General features: G+C 34.7%; 1 protein-coding gene across 1 annotated transcript in view; it reads right to left on the reverse strand.

Annotated features, from left to right (window-relative positions):
• Nucleotides 1–26,229, reverse strand: part of atf2 (activating transcription factor 2) — a 36,841-nt gene extending 10,612 nt beyond the window's left edge. Inside the window, exons 1-10 of the mRNA XM_051119767.1 lie at nucleotides 26,182–26,229; nucleotides 25,308–25,377; nucleotides 25,080–25,176; nucleotides 24,868–24,986; nucleotides 23,590–23,715; nucleotides 19,988–20,166; nucleotides 19,001–19,115; nucleotides 15,484–15,570; nucleotides 8,523–8,690; nucleotides 4,585–4,791 (exon numbers count right to left, since the gene is read on the reverse strand). Of these exons, the coding sequence (XP_050975724.1) occupies nucleotides 4,585–4,791; nucleotides 8,523–8,690; nucleotides 15,484–15,570; nucleotides 19,001–19,115; nucleotides 19,988–20,166; nucleotides 23,590–23,715; nucleotides 24,868–24,986; nucleotides 25,080–25,176; nucleotides 25,308–25,355 (1,146 nt within the window). The 5' untranslated portion in view covers nucleotides 25,356–25,377; nucleotides 26,182–26,229. The remainder of the gene's footprint in view (nucleotides 1–4,584; nucleotides 4,792–8,522; nucleotides 8,691–15,483; nucleotides 15,571–19,000; nucleotides 19,116–19,987; nucleotides 20,167–23,589; nucleotides 23,716–24,867; nucleotides 24,987–25,079; nucleotides 25,177–25,307; nucleotides 25,378–26,181) is intronic.
• Between the last annotated feature and the right edge of the window lie 12 nt (nucleotides 26,230–26,241).

Consider the following 26,241-nt stretch of genomic DNA (forward strand, 5'->3'; position numbering starts at 1 on the left):
CGGCCGACATTTAACGTAGCAGACTAAAAGCGTGCCAGTTTATTCCATTCCATCTGTTTTATCTTGGCAGTGGTGGTACGCTGTGCACAGGAGAAGCAGATTTAAACACAGCTGCTAAAACACTATGGCAATGCTCACCACAAACTGCCATCTTCCATTACGACCACAAAGTCGGCGTCCCTCCCTCCTTCTCTTTCTGTATTCCACATCACACCAAAATGCACCCAAGACTCCAATATTCAGCAATTCAGCATGAGCTCAGCTTGACCACAGGCTATTATTATTAGTTACTGGAAAATAACTCATAACTAATAAGGCCCAGGGGCTCTTAAATATCTTAAAACAAGACGGGAACGTTGATGGTGGACTGGGATAGGTGTCGATATCTACAGAGCAGTGTGGCCAATGGCTGACAGATGAATATTAACTGTAGTAAATAGCAAACAGCCTAGCTTTCTGAAACATGATGGATTGACTGCAGTCATTTTGTGGTCAAAAATGTCTTAAATTGTCGTTCCAGGCAAATTATTACCTACATGGCTGTGCTTGATTCATGTGTCTCTGTACATTAAAGTCAGTGTTATATGGGAAGTATATATTAAGCAGGATAATGCAGTTGAAAAGGGATTATCACAAAATAAACCCTACACTGTGACCACAACCCTGATTAACTAAGACTGCATTTACACTGGGACAAAAAATACATTTTTTGCTTACATCTCACATCTGAATTTGTTGCACGTGTAAACACAAAAATCCACATGAGACCTAATTTTTTCGTATCTGATCTGGGCCACCACAGAATGTGGAATTGAATCGGATACATATCCGATATCTGGACAGCAATGGTGACATGTTTGTCCATAAAGGTAGCTTTTTTAATGCCGGCGTGCTGTATGTGCCACATTTTATTAAGATGGAAACTTCATATAGATAATAAGTTGCACTTTCAGGAGCTGTTTTTCAACCCCTGTCCTGTGAATTTTATAAATACAACAGCATCACTACTAAAAGCTACATTATATTTTGCAGCAATAATTTAGCAGCTTTTGTCATTAAACCAACAAACCACTTATTCGCAAGCTTCACACTCGCTAGCTTATGTGTTTTCTCTCTCTCTTTTTCTCATTCAAATTTATTTAAATAAATGTATTTTTTTCTTTATTTTTTCTTTATTTCAGTGAAGAATTCTACCAAACTGTGGATAAAATAACACATGAAAATTACCTTTTTTTTCCCCTCTCTTTATCCGTTCATTCAGATTTTGTGCTCTAAAACATCTATGACAATGCCCACTCGAGGTGAAGTATATAAATAATTTTAATCGCACGGCCATTCAAAACCTGAAGGTCTACCATGTGCATAGTAAAGTGATCACTCATTTTGGGTGGGAATTACGGTAAAGATATCAGATATTAGTCGTGTCTAAAGTGAATGTAAACAGGTGGGCCAAAAAAATCGAATGTGGTCAAATGATCCGATCTGTGCATTAAGACTTGAAGTGTAAATGCAGCCTTAACATCACCATTTACACAGCTGTTTAACAGAAATGTATATTTTTATTCAACTGATCAGAAGCGACAGTAAAGGCATTTTGTTTCAAATGAATACTGTTCCTTTGAATTTTCAATTTATCACAAAAATATTAAGCAGTATAAGAAACATGATGTTTCTTGAGTAGCAAATCAGCATATTAGAATGATTTCTGAAGGATCATGTGACACTGAAGACTGGAGTAATGATGATAAAAATCACAAAAAAAAAAAAAAAATAAATAAATAAATAAATAAATAAATAATAAATAATAATAATAATAATAATAATAATAATAATAATAATAATATATATATATATATATATATATATATATATACACTCAAGTATAAAATAGTTATTTTAAATTATAGTAATATTTCACAATTGCACAGTTTTTTTTTTTTTTTTTACCGTGTTTCCAAACAAATAAATGGACTAACATCTCAGTGTTTATTACAGAGGTGGGAGGGTCTGTTTTTTACATCTGGGCATTGTGTGCATTGCATATAGTCATGCGGATTGATTATTATTAGTATAACCACAATTTTACTACAAATACCATGGTTAAGCTATGGTTAGTATAGCAAAATCATGGTTATTTGTGGTTACACTATATATATTTTTTAGATTTACAGTATTTGTAGTAAAACCATGTTTAATTTTCATAAAGGTACATATGCAATTAAAACATTATGTAATGTGCAGAAATGAAGGTGAGTAATCTTACCTGACACTGATATTACAGTAGCCAGTCTTAACAGTTTACATAATCTGTCTGTTTATTTATTTATTTATTTTTTTCTTATTTCTTCACCAGGAGGCAAACACATTGAAAATGCATGGTAGTAAGAGCAACTGTGGTAGTCAGGGTTCCTACACATTTTCCATTTCAAAATTTCATACTTTTCCAAACCTCTCAGTAGATTTTCAGACCATATTTAGCAAAAATGGTTCAAACTTATTATTATTAATTTAAACTTATTCAAACTTGTTCAAACATTATTTTCAGCTTTACATTTGGTATAATACAGTCATCTGTAAATATTTTTATTTTTCATTTTTTTAATTGATTTTCTGAAAACATGCAGAGCCACTAAAATGAAAAATAATAATAATAAAATATATATATATATATATATATATACAGACTTTTGCATGCACACAAAAAAAAATTTTTGCACCCTTGAGAAACTATTCACATGCACATTGGAATTTCTCGCATGCTTACGCATTATAATTTCTAGTTTCATATAACCTATTTCCTTTGTGCATCACTGGCATCCTACTATGAATAAAGAAAGAGCATGGATGCACATGAACTAACAGAGATCTACTTAATAAAATTTGGCTTTCCTTATGGTAGTACCTCTTATATCAAAGCCTAATGTCCAATTTAGCACATCCTCTGCGGTGGCAGAAAAAATATGACACGAAATGGGCTAATGGCATAATGTGCATTGTCCTATTTGCCAAGATTAAGGGTAAAGTGTTCAAAATGTGGTATTGTCAGGGCAGCATGAGATATTTTAATGCCTGAGGTCTCTTTAACGCATACTCTGTGGCGGCAAAGAAACCACACCTCAAAACTAGCTGATACATATGTTTTATTTTTCCAAAGGTCCTTGAGGCCACGTTATATGGTGCTAAGAATATCGAGAAGAAACCCAAAATGCAAAAAAATTTGCATAATGAAATAGAGCACACAGATATTTGCATTTGGGCAGGTTTAGACTCCTCAAGAGGATCACTGAGTTTGCCAAAAACAGCAGCTAATTTGCTGTGGAATTTTTACAGAAGTTGTGTGAGAATAACACAGACTTGGCAGATTCGGACAGAATTAAAATGACCCCGTGGAAAACCAGTCCTGTCCGAATTGGGCTTAACAGACCAAAATATTGGCTTATGTCTAGATATCAGACAAACAAAGATAAAAAGAACAATTTAACATGTTCTGGAAGGTATTTTACCATAATTCAAATATATACAGTCATGTTATTATGACTGTGAACTTTCAATGACATCTAAACTGACATACGGCTTCAGGTACGATCATCCCATTCTGCCTCTTCACACAAAAAAAGCATCAAATGAAACGTCTAAAATCTGACGAATCCAGCCGTCCCTTGTGCTGTGTTCAGAGAGATGGCGAAGCGGTAAGATCAGGCCCGTTCAGGCCATTAAAGTGTTTAATGTTTTCACAGACCGGCTGCATCCATAAAGACAGCACAAGGGGGATGTTTGGCTCGAGTGTTGCCGCGCGCTGGTCGGCAAACCCTGACACCTCGTTAAAAAGCCAGTTAAGGATGATGTTAACGTAATTGAGCATCATTAGAGCTCTACGCTCCGATCAGCTGGGCCAACGGGGCAGAGAGGGACAATTACAGCAGCCCATCAGCGCTGATAAATGCGCTCGTATTAAACACCTTCTCTCCGACGAAACGTACCGTCACGCTCGTTTTCAGAGTCCCAAACATTCTGTTCTACACCCAACACCCTTCTTCTTCGGTTCTCCATCTGTTTCATGTTAGTTTATTCCTTGGTATAACCCACAAATTAATCGCCCTTCCCCCACCCCTTCGCCAAAGCGCTGCGCTTTGTTTAAACGGACAAATAAAAAAGACAGCGTGCAAATAAACAGTGGCACATCTCATTAAATTGTCTGGAACGTGCCGGCGCCGAGCCGCACTCTCCGTTATCAGCGGAGACAACGGTTACGTGAACTGTTTCGAACTTGTCAGTGGCGGATCCTAATTGCCTGCTACAAAACGGGGGTTGAGAAAGAGACGGCTTTCCCTGAGAGAGTTCCAGGGCAGCTCACAAACGCTCCGACAGAACAGACGACACGCTTGTGTGCCGATGACATCTGGAGGAAACGTCTTTATTGACAGGGCCATATCGATGCAGGAGACTCGAACAATCACGCCGTGGCTGTCATGCTAACACACTTCTTAATTTACATTAATGACTTCATCACCATCTTTGTCTGGCTCTCCAACGCACACGTAAATGCACTCAAAGACCGTCTGATGTGTGTGTGTGTGTGTGTACCTGTAGCTGTCCGTTCATGGAGCTCAAGTCTTCCGCTTTCTTCTCCAGATTCTGCACCCAGACTTTTCTCTTTTGCCTGCAGCGAGACGCAGCCGCTCTGTTCCTTTCCAGAAACTTCCGTCTCTTCTCATCCGGGTCCTCGCTGGTGGTTCTCCGCCGCCGCCCACCTGTACTGGTTGTGTGCTGGGCTGGAGGGGCGGGAGACACCTGCACAGGCCGACAATCAAACACAAGTCAATTAACACCTTTTAGCAGTATTTATGGCACATGCACGCCACCACAAAGTCATTATTACGAGTGGGAAACTCGAAAATTTTCTTTAAGCCTCAAGTTTCAGAGTTGGGGGCGTGTCAGTGAAAAATCGTGTCGGATGCAATGGATGCATTCAATGACAATACATACGCAGCATCTTTACTGACCATAAATTTGTTGAAATGAACAAAATACATATTTTTTGTAATGTGCAAAAAAAACTATATAAGTTACATATACAGAATATAATATTTTTGTATAATTACCGTAGAATATATAATTATGCCATTTACATCACCTTCATAAATTGAATAAAAACAGAAAAAAAGCAAAAACACAATGATGCACATTCTTTATTCATCATTTTGTAGATGCAGAGTTTAAAAAATCATTGAATTTTATGTAGAAAAGGTAAATTGCTTGTTCCGACCAAAGTGACTTGAACGCACCCGTCGTCCTAAAGCCCCGTTCACACTACAAGCGACAGGCAGCGACAAAGCGACACAATCCCATTCATTTCAATGGAGAGCTGGCGATTTCTGGCGACAAGAGCGACAGCGAGCTATAGCAACTGTTGGCGACCGGATGGGGCGTGTCCAGCGACGCAACAAAGTTCAGAATCCCTAAACTTTACGCAAATGAAGAGCGACATTCGGGAGTGAAAGCCAATAGGAAATAAGATGGTAGAGCTGATGAAACCTGATTCGCTGTCAAGGTAACCAGTAGTGAGAACACCCACTAGCAACCTCGTCGCCAGCCCCTGGCAACATGCAGCGACAGAAGTTGCTGCTAGTGTGAACGCAGCTTAACGCCCCATTCACACGGGGCGTCAGCGTTAACGCTTCACGGAGGGTGTCTGAAGCTTCGTGCTGATTGGCCAGCGTCTGCACTAGTATTTGCATAAGGTGATCTGATTGGCTGACGCCTGCATCGGCGCTTGAAAAGTTCAAAAAAGTTTAACTTCTGTTGCGAGCAACGCCAGTGACGCGACGCAATGGACCCTTAATTCAGTTCGGCAACGCTTGACGTTACTCCATTCAAAGTATATGAGAAGCGTTAACGCTGACGCCCCCGTGTGAATGGGGCGTAATGACGACTTGTCAACTTGTAAGTACGAACGTCCCAGGAGGACTGCACCCGCCAATGACCAATGAAAACTTACCAGCCATAAATATTTCCATGACCACAGAAATGTGTGTTGTGTTTGATTAGATATTTTTAAAATATTAATAATTTTCTTTTAATTTTTATGGTTGTTTGACAATGCAACTATTGGTAATACTTTACAATAAGGTAGAATGCAGTTACCTGCATTAGCTATATGACCTTACAATGAACAACACTTTTCTAAAGCATATACAAGTTAACGCTAATTTAAAAATATACGCTACCATATAAACGAGTTACAAAAAAAAAAAAAAAGTACAAAGGTTTTAAAAAAAAGTTCAGGAAGGATGCATTCAATTAATCATCAGTGACTATTTTTAGTATTACTACTAGTATACAACGGGGGAAAATAACTATTGAACACGTCACCATTTTTCTCAGTAAATATATTTCCAAAGGTGCTGTTGATTTGAGATTTTCACCAGATGTCAGTAACAACACAAATAATCCATACAAACAAAGAAAACAAAACAAATAAGTTCATAAATTAAGTTATGTGTAATAAAATAGAATGACACAGGAAAAAGTATTGAACACATGAAGAAAGGGAGGTGCAAAAAGGCATGGAAAGCCAAGACACCAGCTGAAATCTATCAGTAATTAGAAGGCAACCTGCCCCTTGTCAGTGGAAATTAATATTATTTGGTTTAGTCCCAACACCTACAGTACCAGGATAATGAAGATAAAACAATGGTGGACATTTCAGCAAGACGATTGGTTTCATAAAAAGAAAATAAAGCTGCTAGAATGGCCCAGCCAATCACCTGACTTGAATCCAATAGAAAATAAGAATTAAAGATCAGAGTTCATAGAAGAGGCCACAGAACTTTCAAGATTTGTAGACTCTGTGAAAGAATGGGCCAAAATCACACCTGAGCAACGCATGCGACTGGTTTCTCCATACAGGAGGTGTCTTGAAGCTGTCATTACCAACAAAGGCTTTTGTACACAGTGTCAAATAAATTTCAGCAGTTCAATACTTTTTCCCCATGTCATTCCATTTTATTACATATGACTTAATTTCTGAAATTGTTTGTTTTGTTTTATAAAATGTAAGTGCTGTGACAAGTCCCTGTCAGTTTAACGCAGTACACTGTAAAAAATGAAAAACAATTTGTTGAGTCAACTTAAAATAATTTGTTACCCTGCTACCATAAAATTTTAAGTTCAGTCAACTAAAATAAGTTTATTCAACTTGAAATGTTAAGTTGTACTAAGTAACAACTGAGATATTTGTGTTTGCTAAATTTAACAGATGGGTGAGTAACCCAGCTGCCTTATAATTTTAAGTTGATTCAACTCAAATATCTAAATTGTCACTTAGTATAATTTAACATTTCAAGTTGAATAAACTTTTTTTTAATTTTTTTTTTAAATTTTAAGGCAGCCAGGTTACAAATTATTTTAAGTTGACTCAACAAATTGTTTTTTTTTCAGTGTACATGTAGCAAGGTTTTCAAAGAGACAGAATAGAAAAAGAAAGAATACTCATGTTAGACTTTTTTTTTAATAATAAATAAAAAGAAATCAAGTAGAGAGAATAGAAAAAGAATAGTCAAAAGTTTTAACAGTAATTTTTTAACGTCATTTTAAATTTTTTCAAAGAAGTCTCTTCCGCTCACCAAGCCTGCATTCATTTGATTCAGAGTGCAGCAAAAACAGTATTTTTTTTTATTTAAAATAACTGTTGTCTATTTGAATATATTTTAAAATGTAATCTATTCCTGTGATTTCAAAGCTGAATTTTTAGCATCATTACTCCAGTCACATAATCCTTAAGAAATCATTTTAATATTCTGATTTGCTGCTCAAAAACATTTATTATTATTATCATGTTGAAAACAGCTGAGTTTTTCAGGTTTCTTTGATGAAGAGAAAGTTCAGAAGAACAGCATTTATCTGAAATAGAAAACTTTTGAAACATTATAAATGTCTTCATCATCACTTTTGATCAATTTAACGCATCCTTGCTAAATAAAAGTATTAATTTCTATAATTTCTTTCCTAGAAAAAAAAATTAAAAATCATTTTTTTAGATAAACGCTAATCTTTGGATCTTTCTACTCGTCAAAGAATCCTGAAAAAATATACTCAACTGTTTTAGATATTTACAATAATAATAATAATAATAATAATAAAAATGTTCCTTTGAACAGCAAATCAGCATAACAGAATGATTTCTGAAGACTGACACCAAAGACTGAAGTAATGATGCTGAAAATTCAGCTTTGAAATCACAGGAATAAATTACATTTTAAACTATATTCAAATAAAAAGCAGTTATTTTAAATTGTAAAAACATTTCACAATATTACCACTTTTGCTGTATTTTGAATCAAATAAATACAGGCTTGGTGAGCAGAAGAGACAGCTTTAAAAACAAAACAAAACAAAAAAACTTAACTAATTAAAAACTTTTGACTGGCAGTGTATGAAAAAGAATATATATAAAAGAATATAAAAGAAAACAAGTAGATAGAATAGGAATAGAAAACTGGAAACATTTAGTCAGTACATACAGGCGTTTCTGTAGTGGATGTTGCCGGCTGCTGTAGTGACTTTGGGCGTGGCTCCTCGGCTGGAGGCGGGGCCGGGGGCGGAGTCTCGCTGGCTGAGCTGCTCTGGATGTCACCTGCATCACCGTTGGTTACCTGAGGGAGCTGCTGACTAAGAGCCGCCTTCAGCTTCTGCAGGTGAGAGACAGAGGTCAAATCAGCTGACTTGAAAACACTGTCACTTTAAGAATACAACGGTTTTATTCGCTTGCTTTGTGTCCAATTTCACATTTACCCACTGTACATGTCACATTCAGAAAATTGAACTGTGTTTGGCCATGTTAAATGACAGTCAGAGAGCTGTTCCTGTCTAACGGGGAGGTTCTAGCCACAATAAGCTGAGCGTTGCAATATGCAACAGACTTTACGCCGACAGTCAAAAACCTGTCTATTCGCATGGCGTTTAACCATAAAACCCCCGTCTCTTCAGCATTTTTCTCTATAGTTCCAGCATAACTGCAGTGAAATGAGGAAAACACGGTGCTGTCTCTCTCTGGGATCAGGAGGCTAAACTACATTAGAGAGAGGCGAGAACTGAAGATTAGAATAATTAACTTCTGCGGAAAACCAGAGGCAAGGATTAAAACAACATATTCATCACAGCTTTAAACAGATGCTTCCCTCAGAGCTCTTCCACAGGAGTAAGAGCTGTCGTAGCTAATTCCCTATTCCCTGGAGATGCCTGTGATTTTCTCTTGTCAGGGAAATCTGCCTTTCCCTGGCGTACTGTAGCGTGTGCAGCATAGAGACCTCAGCGCCGAGAGCTTTTCTCTTCACTATGATCAACCGCCGATAATGACAACACTAGGGCTTGATGAAGTTTAAAAATCTCTCAATATTTTTTCAGCGTTTTGATGATATTCAGTATAAATCTATTTTGATATTTACACACTTGCTCTGAATAGCCACCTTGCTAACGTTGATTTTAAAAGTTTAAAGAAGCGTTGGTAACATTTTACAATAAGGTGTCATTATTTTGTTAACATTAGTTCACGTATTAACTAACACGAATGGACAATGAACAATACATTTATTATAGTATTTATTAGTCTTTGTTAACATTACGTACAGTTGTTCATTGTTCATGTTAGTTCACAGTGCATGAACAGCATAAATGCTGTAGACGTATTGTTCATTCCTAGTTCTAACTAATGTAGTTAACTAATGTTAACTAATGAACCTTATTGTAAAGTGTTACTGCAGCATGAAAATTATTTATCTAATAAATGTGATTTTTTTTATTGAATATTTAATTTTATATATAAATATATATATATATATATAGTCATTTATAAAATTAACTGTTATTTACATGGAAGCTTTAAGTATTGTATTTTTTTTTTTGCCTTTTTATTGTACATATTTTATATTAATTCCATTATATTTAAAAATATATACTTTTTTAATAAATATAAATTTAAAAAAATTTAATTTTTACAATTATGTTCACCAAAACATTAAAAAGAATAAAATAAAATAAAAAGCACACAGGGACTTCAGTACAGTTAACATTTGAGCATAATGCAGATCAATCGATAAATTCACTTGCATTTTAGATTAAAAAATAAAAAAAAAAAAAAAAAATAAATAAATAAATAAATAAATGCATATATACAATATTTTTAAATAAATCTAAATAAAAATGTTATTTTTTACAATTATTTTTAACAAAACATTTTAACAAAAACATTTTAAAAACCACACAGGGACTTCAGTGCAGTTAACATTTAAGCAATAATGTAGATAAATTAACTTATATTATGAAAAAAAAAAAAAACCTCAAATATTTTTTAAATAAACATAAATAGATAAATCGCTAAATTAACTTACATTTTATATATTAATTAATTAATTTACTTACTTACTTACTTTTTGTGACAATATATAAAATGTAAGTTAATGTATCAATTTATCGATTTTTTTTTTAATAAATATAAATTAAAAAATTAATTTGTGTGTCATTTTTTTACAATTATTTTTACCAAGATCTATTTACAAAAACATTTTAAAAACCACACAGGGACTTCAGTGCAGTGAACATTTAAGCAATAATGTAGATAAATCAATAAATTAACTTACATTTTATATTATGCAAATAATAATAATAATAATAACAACTTAAGTATTTTTAAATAAATATAAATTTAAAAATTTAAATTAAAATTATAAATTAAAAAAAACTTTTACAATTATTTTCACCAAAACATATTTACAAAAACATTAAAACAGACTTCAGTGCAAGGAACATTTCAACAATAATGTAGATAAACTTACATACAATATTATGCAAAAAAATAAAAAAACTATTTAATTTTTACAATTATTTTCACTGAAACAAAAACTATTTAAAAACAACACAGGGATTTTAGTGTAGTGAACATTTGAGCAATAATGTAAAATTTCTAACCCTCCATATTACTTTTTTTATTAATATTTTGAATCCGTTTTTATATTACAGTTACATTTTCTAGTTTTATTAATTTTGTATGTGTTTTTGTTATTTTTAGTAATTTCTGTTTGTGTCTCTATAGTTTTTAGACATTTTTTAATTCAGTTTTACTTACATTAGTACATAAAGTTAAACTAAATTAAAATGAGAAATGCTGCCTTGGCAACTAGCTGACGTAAGATTTTTACATTTGACTTTATTTCAGTTAATGTGAAACACAAAGAGAACCGCCAGTCTTCAGACTGACAGAAGTTTTATATCTTCATAGATCATTTCTTCTAAGCTGACTTGGGGTTTTTTTTAGAAACCCTTTGTAGGAACCCATGATGTGGCCCGAAAGCAGTCAAGCGCGAGAGTTAACAAACGCCCCCACAGCAGGTGAGGTGTGTAACCATGGCCACAGGGACGGAGAACGCATTAATTTTCATGAAAAAACAAGAAAAGGACATTATTTTAACAGCCGTCCTCGGCAGACCAATCTATCTAGCAAATTAGTTTATAGCGCAATACCCTTCCCGAACTCCACGTTTTTACATGACTAGAAAGAAATTATTCACGTGGAACAAGTCGCGCAAAGGCTGAGCGGAAGACCGAAAGAGAAAGAGAGAGAGAGAAACAGAGGGACCGTGAACGATGTGTGCGGGGCCAGTCAGATTCATATTTCATATCTGCCATCGAAGCCCCATCAGAGCAGTAGCCCTCCATCTCGAGGGTTTTATTCAACCATCTGCTCCTTTATTACTTATCTTTATTTTGCAACTAATTAACAGCATAATCTTCTAAATTCAGCAAGTTAATTATCATTATTGTGGTCTTTGCAGCATCATCAGTCCTTGTAAAGTGCCGTGTCTGTGTGGCAGGGGAGCGAGCGAGTGAGAGAAAGAGAGAGAGAGATGAGGGGGTGTTTGCTTGACGAGGGCTCATTAGATGTTTTCTGATGAGTTGAGGTTTTGTGCGTGTGCTTCCTGTAGATGGAGGTTATCTGGAGGGTGGGTGCATATGTTATGAGGGTGTATGTGTATGAATATGTTTTATGTGCGTATGTGTATGCTGATGTGGTGCATGTTATGAATGTTTGGTTATGAGGAAGATGTGTTTTTGTTGTAGGTGTTTGGACGCACATGGGAATAAGCAAGTACTTATTTGGTCATATGCGTATAAACAAATAGGGTACAAAACAGGGGTTAAAATTCAATAATTATTGTCATAGTAAAATCAGGTCATTTTCAGGAGCTCATATTAAATATTATGCTGCTTTTTATTTGACCGAAATTTTGAAAATGATTGACCACAGTTTAAAAATTTGACATTTTGATGATTTTTTTTTATTTATTTTAATGGTAATACTGTTGCCAACTTAAAAGAGAAGTCCACTTCCAGAACAAACATTTACAGATGTACTCACCACTTTGTCATCCAAGATGTTCATGTCTTTCTTTCACCAGTTGTAAAGAAATTTAGTTTTTTGAGGTATAGTCCATATAGTGGACTTCTATGGTGCCCTGAGTTTGAATTTCCAAAATGCAGTTTAAATGCGGCTTCAAACGATCCCAAATGTGGTTGTAAACGATCCCAGCCGAGGAAGAAGGGTCTTATCTAGTGAAACTATCAATATTTTCATAAAAATAATACAATTTATATACTTTTTACTGCCAAACACTCATCTTGAACTGTTCTTTTCCGGTTCATGACAGTTGGGGTATGTCGGAAAACTCCCATCTCATGTTCTCCCTCAACTTCAAAATTGTCCTACATCACTGTTTTACCATTTTTTAAGGGTGTTTGATTTTCTTTGCATGTTTACTTCGCAAGACTGGGTCGGTACTTCTGCAGCGATGTAGGATGATTTTGAAATGACTTTTGAAGTTGAGGGAGAAAATACAATTGGAGTTTTTCAACATACCCTAACTGTCTTGAACCAGAATACACAGAGTTCAGGGAAGACAAGACATGATGAGCGTTTGAGATTAAAAAATATTTAAATTGTATTTTTTTTTAATTAAACAACCGATTGTTTCACAAGATAAGACCCTTCTTCCTCGGCTGGGATCGTTTACAACTGCATTTGGGATCGTTTGAAGCCGCATTTAAACTGCATTTTGGAAGTTCAAACTCAGGGCACCATATCAGTGCATTATATGGAGAAAAATCCTGAAATTTTTGTCCTCAGAAAACATAATTTTTCTACAACTGAAGAAAGAAAGACACAAACATCTTGGATGACAAGGGGGTGAGTACATTATCTGTAAATTATTGTTCTGGAAGTGGACTTAACCTTTAAGGTCCGAGTCCAAAATTCTCATCTGAAATTTTTGCATGTTAAAGAATAAATATGACTTCACGTTGTGTGTGTCAATCACATTTACACACTGCCTCCAAAACTTTTGTCTGGCATAAAAAGAATTTGGTTTGGGTTACATTTTCTGCATTTTCCACATCCGTAGCAAGCATTTTAAGTGGTGTTTTGACAATTCAGAGCCACTGTACAAGCGAAAACCAAAATCCAGAATGGCATCTGACAAGTTTATCCACTTTGTCTCGCAGCACAAAGCGCTGTATGACAAAGTGGAATACAAATACACAGAATATAAATATAAATTTTAATCGCTCTGGATAATCCTGCAGCTCCTTGATGAGGTGGAGATCTCCTTCCTCTCTACACTATCTCAGGATTGGATGGGTCCAATATGTCCTCTGTCTTTTTCTCTTTTTAAAAACAGAGAGAACAACAAAATCATCCTCACTGCTTGAAGACTCAATTTGTATTTGTTTTTTCTGCAGATTAATTAATACGCATTGGACTTGGTGTGCAAGGTTTCTGTGTGCATACGAAAATTTTGGACTTTAGCCCCTACTGAGTGATAACTTAATGTAAGCGTAAACTTGACTAGTTTAAGCCAAACTTTTGGCCTGTAAATAAATGTAAATGTATATGCGTCTTATATTAAAGAAAAAACCTTTGTTTGATAACTTAATTTTTTTTTACAATAACTTTAGGAAAAGGGTTAAATGGTTGAGCTTGAGAAATGCAGTTACAGGCATACAATTAAAAAAATAATGAACATTTATATAAGCTACTGGTCAAAAGTTAAGATTTTTCATGTTTTTGAAAGAAATCTCTTCAGAAATCCCAATAATCATTCTAACATGCTGATTTTTTAATAGTTCTTATTTTCATCAATGCTGTGCTGCTGAATATTTTTGTGGAAAACATGAAACAACTGTTTTAGGATTCTTTAATTAATAGAAGGTTTAAAATACTACAATTTATTTGAAAGGGAAATCCTCTGTAACATTAAAAATGTCTTTACTGTCACTAGCTATGTTTCCGTCACTCAGTTTTTGTGCACATTTTGAAGTTGTGCATCAGAAACGAGTGATAAAAACGACAGATTTTGGGGAAAAAAAAGTTTTTACGCTCACTTGTGGTGGTTTTTGACTTACAAACAGTGGGAGATGAAAATACATTTTCTGAATTCCTTCATGCACTGAAATAAGGAATGTGACTTTGTGCTATGGGATGGCATAACCTGACTAAACAGCGGACCTAAAAAGGCAATGACTGCATTTATTGTGTTTCACCTGCTTGCCCTGAGGCACAAGTAATTTATTATATATGAAAATTAGCATATTCAGTGGCTTCACTTTTCTTAAGTAATATTTGGTGCTGATTTTGGTCCTACTGACTCATTGGATGGAAACAGTGCTTATTCGCAAATGTTTTATGTGATATTCACAACTCTGGATGGAAACCCAGCTACTTGTGATCAATTTAATGCAGCTTCAGTAAACAGATTTTTATTATTTTTTTTATTGTACTTACCCCAAACTTTAGTGTGTATCACGATTTTCACAAACATATTAAGCATAAAACTAAATAATTAGAAGAAATGTTTCTTGAGCAGAAACTCATCATATTAGTATGATTTCTGAAGGATAATGTGACATTAAAGACTGTAGAAATGATGCTGAAAGTTCAGCTTTGATCACAGAAATAAATTACATTTTAATATACATTCAATTACAAAACAGTTATTTTAAATTGTAAAAAATATTTAACAATATAACTACTATATCTGCATCTTTTAAATCACACAAATGCAGCATTGGTGAGCATAAATGTCTTCTTTCAAAAACAAACAAATCTTAATTGCTCGAAACTTTTGGCAAATAATGCATGTATAAATTTCTCTTCAAAAGTGAGAACAGCTGATCTCTACATTTCAAAGTTCATGTCAGCAACCACAACTCTGCTGGTCTGATTGTTTAAAAACATACAAACACTCATAAACACACTCCAGACAGATGCCCTCTTGTGCTCCTATACAGGAACTACACAAACCTCTATGTTGTGTCAGTGTTGTGGACTGTAAGCCCTCGGTCCCTCTGGGCTGAAGGAAAATCTGCTTACACTGAAACACGCTTGCAAATGAGGCACATGTGGATGCATATGCAAATGACAGAGGAGGTAATTACCATCTTGGCTTCTGATTGGACGGGTTGTGGAGAGGAGGGGCCGGGGATTCCAGGGACACTAGGCACTACGGTGACTGGTCTGACCAGCTGAAAACACACACAGACACATATGAAGAAAAAAAAAATCAATGCATAATCAGTCTCTCCAACGCAAAACATTAAAAAGAAGTGTTGGTTATCATTGCTGAGTGCAGGAGAAAACAAAAACATACAAACAATGTATGGTCTGAACTGAAGTGTTAATAAAACTTACCAAATTAATAAATGGAAGTTAAACAAACAAATAAACAAGCATACATAAATTAAAAATATATAAAAGGCATCCTGCCAAAAACAAAATCCTTCAGAAAACACTGCACTAGGTATTAGGGAATATATATCTTTCTTTCTTTTTTTCCCATCTCTCTCCTTTGCTCCTGCTGAAAGCCTACGGGACATAATCATATGCTGCTCAGTGTTCCACACAGATCATCAAGCACACACACACACACAGGGTCTGAAGTGCCCCAGACACGTGTGTGTGAGTGATAATGTGTCTCTGCATACATTACTGCAGCCCTCACAGGCTGACGTCATGAAAGCAGCGCAGTGTCCTTCATCCACCAACACGCACTTAAACACACTCAGTCCACTGGAGCCATGTTTAAGAGTGCTTAGATCACTTCCCAGCACACTCTGTTTCTCCACGATGGATTTGTGAAACCTGTTTACATCTGGTTAGGGGACAGATTGCTTTTTACACATGTAGCAACATGCATCTCAAATGCGTCTCCTGTGACCACTTGATTTGAAGGGGAGGGTTTAAAAAGAAAAAAAAAAACATCTGAAGCTGAACATTCTCTGTTATTTTAGTCAAGCCTCTGTGTTAACTGTAGTATGGATGTGTGTGCATGGATGCTATTACTATATAAACGGCTGTGGATCACATCTTTGACAAATAGCCGTCAGGACAAACCCAACTACTACATTATAACTCTGCAGCAATGGAACACAAAGGAGATGACCTTAAAATGTCTAATTAGCAAAAGAAAAAACAATCTCTGGACTCTGGACATGAAACACAACCTAGTGAGCTGCCTACTTAGGCAGCATTTTGAGGCATCATTGGTGCATTCCAAAGTCTTTCTCCAATATTAGGCTGTTTTCTAATATACCTTTGTTTAAAAACTCTATGGCACGTTCTTCACAGACAAGGCAATCTCAGAATGCATTCTAGTTAATTCCATGAAGTTCACTTATACTGTTGTCAAGGTTTTCCACCTTCTTTCTGACCCTTAGAATTAAAGACAGCATCCTATGGTAAATGACATTACAGTTTTCACTGTACTATGAAAACACTGTAACCTGTCACCTTCACGTCGTTCCAAACCCGTAAGACCTTTATTCATCTTCAGAACACAAATAAAGATATTGTTGATGAAATCCGAAAGCTTTCTGACCCTGGATAGACAGCAACGCAACTACCACATTCAAGGCCCAGTAAGGTAGTAAGGACATCATTAAAATGGTCCATTTGACATCAGTTTTATGCGCTGTGTACTTTCGTGAACGTGCGTCAAAGACTGACACGGTAGTATTGTTAATTTTGTCACCTATTTAGTCTGGTGTCAAATGTAGTTTTTAGTTTTTATCATATTTAGTCAACTTGTCCTGTTTTAGTTTTCGTCAAGTTTTAGTCTACTAAATGTCTGAGCATTTTAGTCTAGTTTTAAAATAAAAATTGTTATTTTGCTCAACTGTAACTGCAATGATTGTTTTCATTTGGGACATTTATTTTTACATTTCATCATAAGTTGCTCTTTTACCAATAAGCACAAATCAGTGGAATATCAAGTCATATGCATGGTTTATTTTACCTCATCTAGTGTACAAATTTATAACAGGATGTAAGTTAGAGGCTAAATAAACACCAAAGACTTTACATATACACTTGTTGTGTCTATGTTATGAGAACTGGTGTAACATAAACCTACTCTCAAATATTATAACAAAAACAATTCTTACACTTCTAAAAGTAAAGGTTCTTTATTGGAATCAGTGGTTCTATGAAGAATCTTGAACATCCATGGAAACTTTCAAATGCAGAAAAGGTTCTTTAGAGTCGAAAAATGTTCTTTAGATTTTTAAATTGTTCTTCAAAAAGGTTCTTTTAGGAACTAAAAATGGTTCTTCTATGGCATCACTGCATAGAAGTCCCTTTTGGAACTTTTATTTTTAATAGTGTAATAGTAATTCCAATAATTCCAAGTTGCATTAATGTTTCTCTCAGAAATATCTTCTTTTTTTGGTGTTCTAAAGACAAATGATGTGGGTTTGGAACAACATGAAGGTGAGTAATTAATGACAGAATTCTCAGTTTTGGGTGAACTAATCCTTTCAGAACTCTCAACTTTCTGCTCAGTCCATAAAGAGTGTTTATGGAAACTTGCAATCTCAATGATACAATGTGTTTTTGGCAACTTTGTGGTGTTTTTGGATGTGTAGCATGTGCAGATCTTTCTGAAATATAATGTCGATATGATCATAACAACACACATCTTGTAATCAGGGGTTGGTGGTTATGTTAATAAGCTTATCATTGAAATGTCCAAAAAATTAGTAATATGCATTTGTAAGTACTCCATTTGGACAAATTTAAAGGTCATTTACTCAACATTTTGATTTTTTTTTGGTCAAATGTTTTTTTGAACTTATTGGCACTTTTTTTTGAAAGTACAGTTATGAAGACACCTGGAAACTATGGGAGAGGAGAGAGTGCAATATGATCGGGAAAGGACTCAAGTGCTATTCACCCAAAGTGTTATTGCAGCATTTGTTTGAAGTCAGTTCACAAGGTTATGCCTCCGACACCTTGTCAATTTCTGAATGACCTGGTTTAGTTGCTGAGTTTTCACTCAGCTTGTTTGGACTAAGGAATGTGTTTGAGTTATGAAGGTTATGCTCTGTCTACATATTTATTTATTTTTTTATTTAAAGGAGAAGTCCACTTCCAAAACAAAGATTCACATATAATGTACTCACCACCTTGTCATCCAAGATATTCATGTCTTTCTTCCTTCAGTCGTAAAGAAATTATGTTTTTGAGGAAAACATTTCAGCATTTTTCTCCATATAATGGACTGATATGGTGCCCCGATTTTGAACTTCCAAAATGCAGTTTAAATGCAGCTTCAAACGATTGCAAATGTGGTTGTAAACAATCCCAGCCGAGGAAGAAGGGTCTTATCTAGCCAAACGATTGGTTATTTTAATTTAAAAAAAAAATACAACTTAAATACTTTTTAATCTCAAACGAAGAAAGAAAGACATGAACATCTTGGATGACAAGGGGGTGAGTACATTATCTGTAAATTGTTGTTCTAGAAGTGGACTTCTCCCTTAAAAAAAACAAGAAAAATCACATTTATCATGTTTAAAAACGGAAGTTGCTGTTGGTCGCCACTGATTTAATGATGTAAAATTGTTCAGAAGCTTTTCATAAACACTAATAAGAGAGGAGTGCATGTGGGACACTCACAGGAATGGCAGTGGGTATGTGTACGCTGGAGCTGGCGATGGTAGCTGGAATGGCAACTGGCATTGTCTGGCCGTTAGGCAGCTGCAGCAGAACCGGAAATGTGCCGGACACCGGACTGAAGACAGACAGAGAGACGAGGGAAACAGAACAAAAATCATACCAAACGTTACATTAACATAATTGTAAATATAGAATTTATATGCAAAGTAACATAAATAAGCTATAAAAACAAGCTATCCAGCATGCTTTAAAGTCAACATGAAACAGCAATTGCACAGTATTTTACCTTCATAATCTGACATTTTTTAATGAAGGGAAATAGAATGGGACATAAATTTATCCATAAGGAATTGATTAAATAGAAAATAGCAAAGTCAGGGCTCAGTAAGTGTCAACCACATTCAAAATGATTGTTTTTAAAATCTATAATTATTTGCTACTATACCTCTTTTATATCAACATCAAATTTTTATGCAAATATAAATTTTAACACGGCAGCACTGCCTACAACAGTAACCAAAAATGCCAACATAGCTATTTGGCTTTAGGTTAAGATTAACAATATTAAGTTACGTCAGGGCAAAGAAAGCTGTTTTGGGCACAGCAAGTTATTACATTTTAAATACATATTACAAAGGCAAAATATTTCCTTTGTGATGAATCATGCACAAAATGTGTATTAAAAAAAGTAAACAGTGTCATGTTGACTTCAAGTGATAAACCTTGAACATAAAAAAAACAAGAATTTTTCTTCAACTGGTGTGTGAAACAAAACAAAAGGCTCAAACAAAACCTGTCTGATGGTCGAGCACTTGTCAATTCTATGATGTAAAAGTAAAGGCACATGGATCACAAGCAACTGAAACTAAATCATAAATTCTCCAAGTAAATGAGTGATGAAAACGAAACACCGAATGAGGAGTAAAAGGAGAAAATGATGGCAAACTAAGAGAGAAGCAGAATAAGTAACGTTTAGAAGTTACTTACACTATCGGTCTACTAGAGGATGGGACCTGGGTTATAACAGAGCTAGATGTTGGAGATGGGAGAGCTTGCTGAATAACAACACCAGCCTCATTGCTGGCCAGTAGTACATTGGGGACTTGGAGGGAGGCAGGACGGACTATAGTGGATGGAGGCAGAGAGGTCGGCTGCAAAGAAACCTCCTGAAAACACCACACGAGAGCCAAGCTGCATCAACCGCTCACAAAACTACACTGTCCAATACTAATCTTATAATCTTTCTGATTGTGTTAGTAGACTTTGCACCACAGGAAGCACATCTGCAATTTGTCGTCAGTTAAAGGATCAGAACAAAAATTTACAGATAATGTACTCACCCCCTTGTTACCGAAGATGTTCACGTCTTTATTTTTTCAGTCGTAAAGAAATTATGTTTTTTGTGGAAAATATTTCAGAAAAAAAAATACAATTTCTATGCTTTTTAACCTTAAATGCTCATCTTGTCTAGCTCTGTGATGCACATGCATATTCTGTGCAGTCCCATTCAAGACAGTTAGGGTATGTCAAAAAACTCCCATCTCATTTTCTCTCTCAACTTCAAAATTGCCTTAAATTGCTGTTTTACCTTTTTTTTTGCAAAGGGCGTTTGATCTTCTTTGCATGTTCACTTTGTAAACACTGGGTCGGTACTTCTGCAGCGATGTAGGATGATTTTGAAGTTGCGCATTGCAGAGCTATACAAGAATAGCATTTTAGGTTCTGGGATCGTTTAGAGTCCTTTGAAGCTGCATTTAAACTGCTTTTTGGAAGTTAAAACTCGTGGGCACCATATCAGTCCACTATATGGAGAAAAATCCTGAAATGTTTTCCTCAAAAAACAATTTCTTTACGACTGAAGAAAGACAGACATGAAAATCTTGGATGGCAAGGGAGTAAGTACATTATCTGCAAATTTTTTGTTCTGGAAGTGAACTAATCCTTTAATAGAGGACAGAGCATTTATAGTTATCAAAAAAATCTGTCTTAAAAAATTACTTGATTAGGGCCCTATGAAATCCGTTTAGTTTTTTCCTAAATTCTGCTGTATTTTTTCCCCATTTTATTTTTCCTTTTTTTTTTTGTTTTAATTTCTCTAGACTCTGTTTTAATGGTTTAATTACAAAATATTAATCAATAAGCATGTATAATTATTTCATAACACTTAATCATGAAACTTACACAATTTAACAGCAATTTAGTAACAGCAATTTAGCAAAAGCCCTGATTTTTTTTTTTAACTGAATTTTATTTCTACGAAATTCTGTGTTTTCCATTAATGTTTCTGTTTTTTTTTATCATGTATTATTATTTTATTATTAATTTTATTTTTCAGAAATACTGTGTTGTGAATTTACATTTTTCTGGTAAACATAATAATTTTAGTAGTAGTAGTACAATGATTACATCAAGCAATATATTTCTGTCACATTTGCTTCAAGTTAAACCAAACTTTTATTTTGACGGGTTGATGTGAAGACTTTTAGGTTTCTGTGTATATATGATATGCTTACAGTTTTTCTCAAAAGAAATGGAACAATGTTCCTGAAATGACTCTCAGAGCAGTTCTAGAGATGATGTTTGTGTTCATTTACTCATAAATTGAGGAGGCAGAGGCTGAAAACACCACAAGGGCTATTGTTTGTGTAGTTAACAAAACTGCGCATCCGCGCCATTCATTCACACAGAGAGACACAGAACATGTAGTATTCATATTTAAATAGTATTTTTTGCAGCTTAATATTAACACACTAGTCCATATCACGTTTTGATTTAAGTGTACTCACCTACTTTTAATTTATTTATCCAAAATTTGACAAATTCTGTGACATTCCACGTTATACACTAAATTCTGTTTGTAAATTCCGCATTGTGGAAATCATGGGGCCCTACTTTACTGCAACCAAACGTTTGGGAGTAGGTAAGATTTTGTGTGTGTGTGTGTGAGTGTTTTTAAAGTTATGTCTCTTGTGCTTTCCAAGGCTGCATTTATTTGATTAATTATATAGTAAAAATGCATTATTAAAATTTAAAATTACATTCTACTGTAATATATTTTAAAATGTAATTTATTCCTGTGATGCAAAGCTGAATTTTCAGCATGATTAGTCTTCAGTGTCACATGATTCTTCAGAAATCATTTTAATATGCTAATTTTCTGCTCAAGAAACATCTCAATGTTAAAAAAAGTTGTACTGCTTTATATTTTTGTGAAAACTGTAATCATTTTTTTCATGATGCATAGAACATTCAAAATAACGTTTTTATTTATTAAAATTTCATCAATTTGATAAATTTATTGATAAAAAGTTACTGTTTATTTACTTATTTTGTTTATTTATTTAAAAAAATTACTGACCATACTGGGTTTTGAAAAGTAGGGTAACTACTGTAATTAAGAAATATGTATATTTTCAGCATTTTGAGAGTTCACATTAGAGACAATGAGTAAAAAAAATCATGCTTCTTCTAGAGATCATAGAGCGCTTCTATAGATCATAAAGAGAATGTTTATTCATTAAAGCTGTTACAGCTTCAATCTTAAAGGAGAACTCCTCTTCCAGAACAAAAATTTACAGATAAATGTACGCACTCCCTTGTCATCCAAGATGTTCATGTCTTTCGTTCTTCAGATGTAAAGAAATTATGTTTTCTGAGGAAAACATTTCAGGATTTCTCTCCGTATAGCGGACTTCAGTGGTGCCCCAATTTTGAACTTCCAAAATGCTGTTTAAATGCAGCTTCAAAGGGCTCTAAATGAGGAAGAAGGGTCTTATCTAGAGAAACGATCGGTTATTTTCAAAAAAAAAAAAAATTACAATTTCTATACTTTTTAATCTCAAATGCTCGTCTTGTCTAGCTCTGCGTGCACTCTATGGAACTGTTTTCCAGTTCATGACAGTTAGGGTATGTCGAAAAACTCCCGTCTTATTTTCAAAATCAGGGGCACCATTGAAGTCCAGTATATGGAGAAACATCCTGAAATGTTTTCCTCAAAAAACATAATTTCTTTATGACTAAAGAAAGAAAGACATGACCATCTTGGATGACAAAGGGGTGAGTACATTATCTGTATATTTTTGTTCTGGAAGTGAACTCCTTTAAAGTCAGAATCAAAATATTTGCTGACTTGGGAAGGAAGTGTCATGTTTCTCACACACTCTGGCCAGTGAAGAGATTTTCAGTAAAGATGTTTACCACTGATTTTTTTTATGTCTCTATAAAGAGATGTATTTTCATCTGAAACCCAGTAGCTCTGGTACAAGCTAAATCAAGCAGCAAACACCTTTCACTTGTGGAATGAGGGGAGAAGAAATCTGGACTGCTGACAGAAATGTTATAGGTTCAATCCAGGTAGGGAAGACTTAGGAACCAAGAATTATTGACAACACAATTCTGCACAATATGACCCTAGGGTCCACCAGGGAGAACTTTCTCTAACATTACTCTTCTACAAGCTGCTTTGCATGAATAATTCCTGCTAAATGCCTGCCAGCACTAAGTAACTATCACACACAGAGGACCTAAAATAAGTCCTATAACTCCAAGTGTTTATGTAGCTCCCTGTACAGCAGAGCCCTGTGTCTCACCTTGTCGTCAGTAGTGGTCGACTCAGGATGGGGAAGGGGACTGTCTCGGTGGGATTCAATGGGTGTGTGCTCCTCTATTTTGTTTCGAACAACAGGAGTCGCAAGCGGAGACAAGTCCAGTGGCAACTGCAATAACCACATGCAACCACATGTTTGATTATGCATTCATATAGAAAATCAGCAATGGTGGAATGAGCTTTTATCCAACGGAATTTGAATGGATTTTAAAACGTTACGTTCAATTATTTTTTCTTTTGCTACTAAATGCTAAATTATAATTCAATTTCATAAATATTAATTGATACAGAGAAAGCAAGGAACACACCGAAGAAGAAAGACTGACATACACCAAAAAATCTTTGCTGTATTTACAATTAAAAAAAAAAAAAGTGCTGTCAAACAATTAATCGCAATTAATTGCATCCAAAATAAAAGTTTTTTTTACATAATATATGTGTGTATATTATATATATATATATATATATATATATATATATATATATATATATAAATAAAATATTCACATGTATATATTTTTATTCCTATTTAATATATAAACAACATATTTTTCTTAAATATATCCATGCATGTATATACGTAATAAATTTACAGAGTACACATACATATATTGTGCAAACAAAAACTTTTATTCTGGATGTGATTAATCATAATTAATCACGCATTTGGCAGCACTTTTTTTTTTTTTTTTTACATTGTATAAAAGATGAAATATGCACAATAATAGCAGATACATTTATTAACAATCTTAATAAGGTCTATTTTTATTTTATTTGATCTTTCAGGCCTATAAAATCCATTTTCACTTACATTACAATTCAAATTTTTGGGGTCAGTAAGATTTTTTTTTTTTTTTTTAAGAAATTAAAACTAATTAGTTTGATCAAAAGTGACAGTAATGACCTATTATCATAAAATGATAATAATAAAAACTAATAATTAAGCCATAAATATTCATACGAGAATGATTTCTGAAGAGTCATGTGACACTGAAAACTGGAGTAATGGTGCTGAAAATTCAGCTTTGCATCACAGGAATAAATTACATTTTAAAATACATTCATATAGAAAACAGTTATTTACTGTCACAATATTACTGTTTTTACGCCATTTTTGATCAAATAAATGCAGCTTTGGCAAGCATAAGATTTCAAAAACATACAAAAAAATCCTATCGACCCCAAACCTCAGAATAATCATTTATTTGTGAAATGATCACCCAGCTGAATTATAAACTGCAGAATAAATTGACATCTTTACCTTTTTAATGTCATCCTCCGTGGCCTTTTTAAAGTCATGCTCAAACGGGCTGGTGAGCTCGTTAAACAGCCCGACCTCCTCGCAGTTCTTCAGGAAGCGGGTCGGTGTCGGTGTCTGGTCTGCAACAGTAGCCCATAAAGCCATAAAGCCATGAATAATAACAGTTCGTGTTCATTTGCTTTTATTACGAACCGCTGACTTTTCAGACTCACCAGCGATGATGACACTGTCATTGCGTGCTGGACCAAATCTCAGGGTCATCTCATGCTTGTGTTTATGCACCGCCAGGTGGTCTTCATTTGTGAATCGCTGTTGCAGACAGACAGTCATTATGTAGATGCATGAACCATAAACCATGATATGAAACAGAAGCAAGCATGTAATTTAATTGCAGAGTTTTTAAAAAAATATCTGTTAGTGCTTTAAGTGTGTTCACATGCCTGTCCGCAGCCAGGAGCAGTGCAGAGGAACGGTTTATCATCACTCATATTCACAGCTTCAGTCTGCCACCTGATAACATGAAAAAATCAAACTTGCAATTTGTCATTCATCAACAACATAATTATTTAAAGCCACACCTAAGAACAAAAACACATGATTTTTAATACCAACTAGCATTATTCAATATCCATAACCATGTGCAATAGTAAGTATTATTCTGTGCTAGTGTTACTAAAAGCTGAATGATTTGTGTTGTGTCAGATCAAGCTGTCAAAGCAGGTCTGATATGACACAGGTAAGGATTTTACAAGATTAAAAGTAGAATAACAGGGGTTATGCATCACTATCTGTATAATACAAACTTAAACACTTGACACTAATGTCTGTGTGTTTATTAAGCCCCACAGTAACTCACATACAGGAATGAAATGTGCTTTAATGATAAAGCTGATGCTCATTGATAACAGCACAACCTATTGTCACCTTCTGCTTTAAATCACTCTAAATAACACTGTATCTCTGTATTTTCACATAGCTAAACTCAAATCGCTTGTATATTTAACCACAAACCTGCACTACTTTAGTGTATTTTCAGCGCCAGCGGGACTGTATCAACACTAAACAGATTGTTTACATCAGTCACAGCAGGCTAATCAATGCTTAGCCTCATCTCTCATTCATTTCAATGGAACCTCAGCTAGCTTTTAGCATGCGTCGCCATATTAACAACAAAGAAACACCGACAAGCTCTGAATGTGTCATAAAACTGCATTTTATTGTGTTACATATTCAGGCTATTCTGCGAGTCACCCGAAAGCTCGCGTAAAAAGGCGTGTTTGTTTATAAGTGCTGTGCATTGACGCGCTTACTCACCCGCAGGCTGAACCCTGAAGAGCCAAAGCCCACTTATACCACCTCTCGCGAGAGTATGGA

This window comes from Labeo rohita, chromosome 9, assembly GCF_022985175.1.
Source record: "Labeo rohita strain BAU-BD-2019 chromosome 9, IGBB_LRoh.1.0, whole genome shotgun sequence".
Lineage (NCBI taxonomy): Eukaryota > Metazoa > Chordata > Actinopteri > Cypriniformes > Cyprinidae > Labeo > Labeo rohita.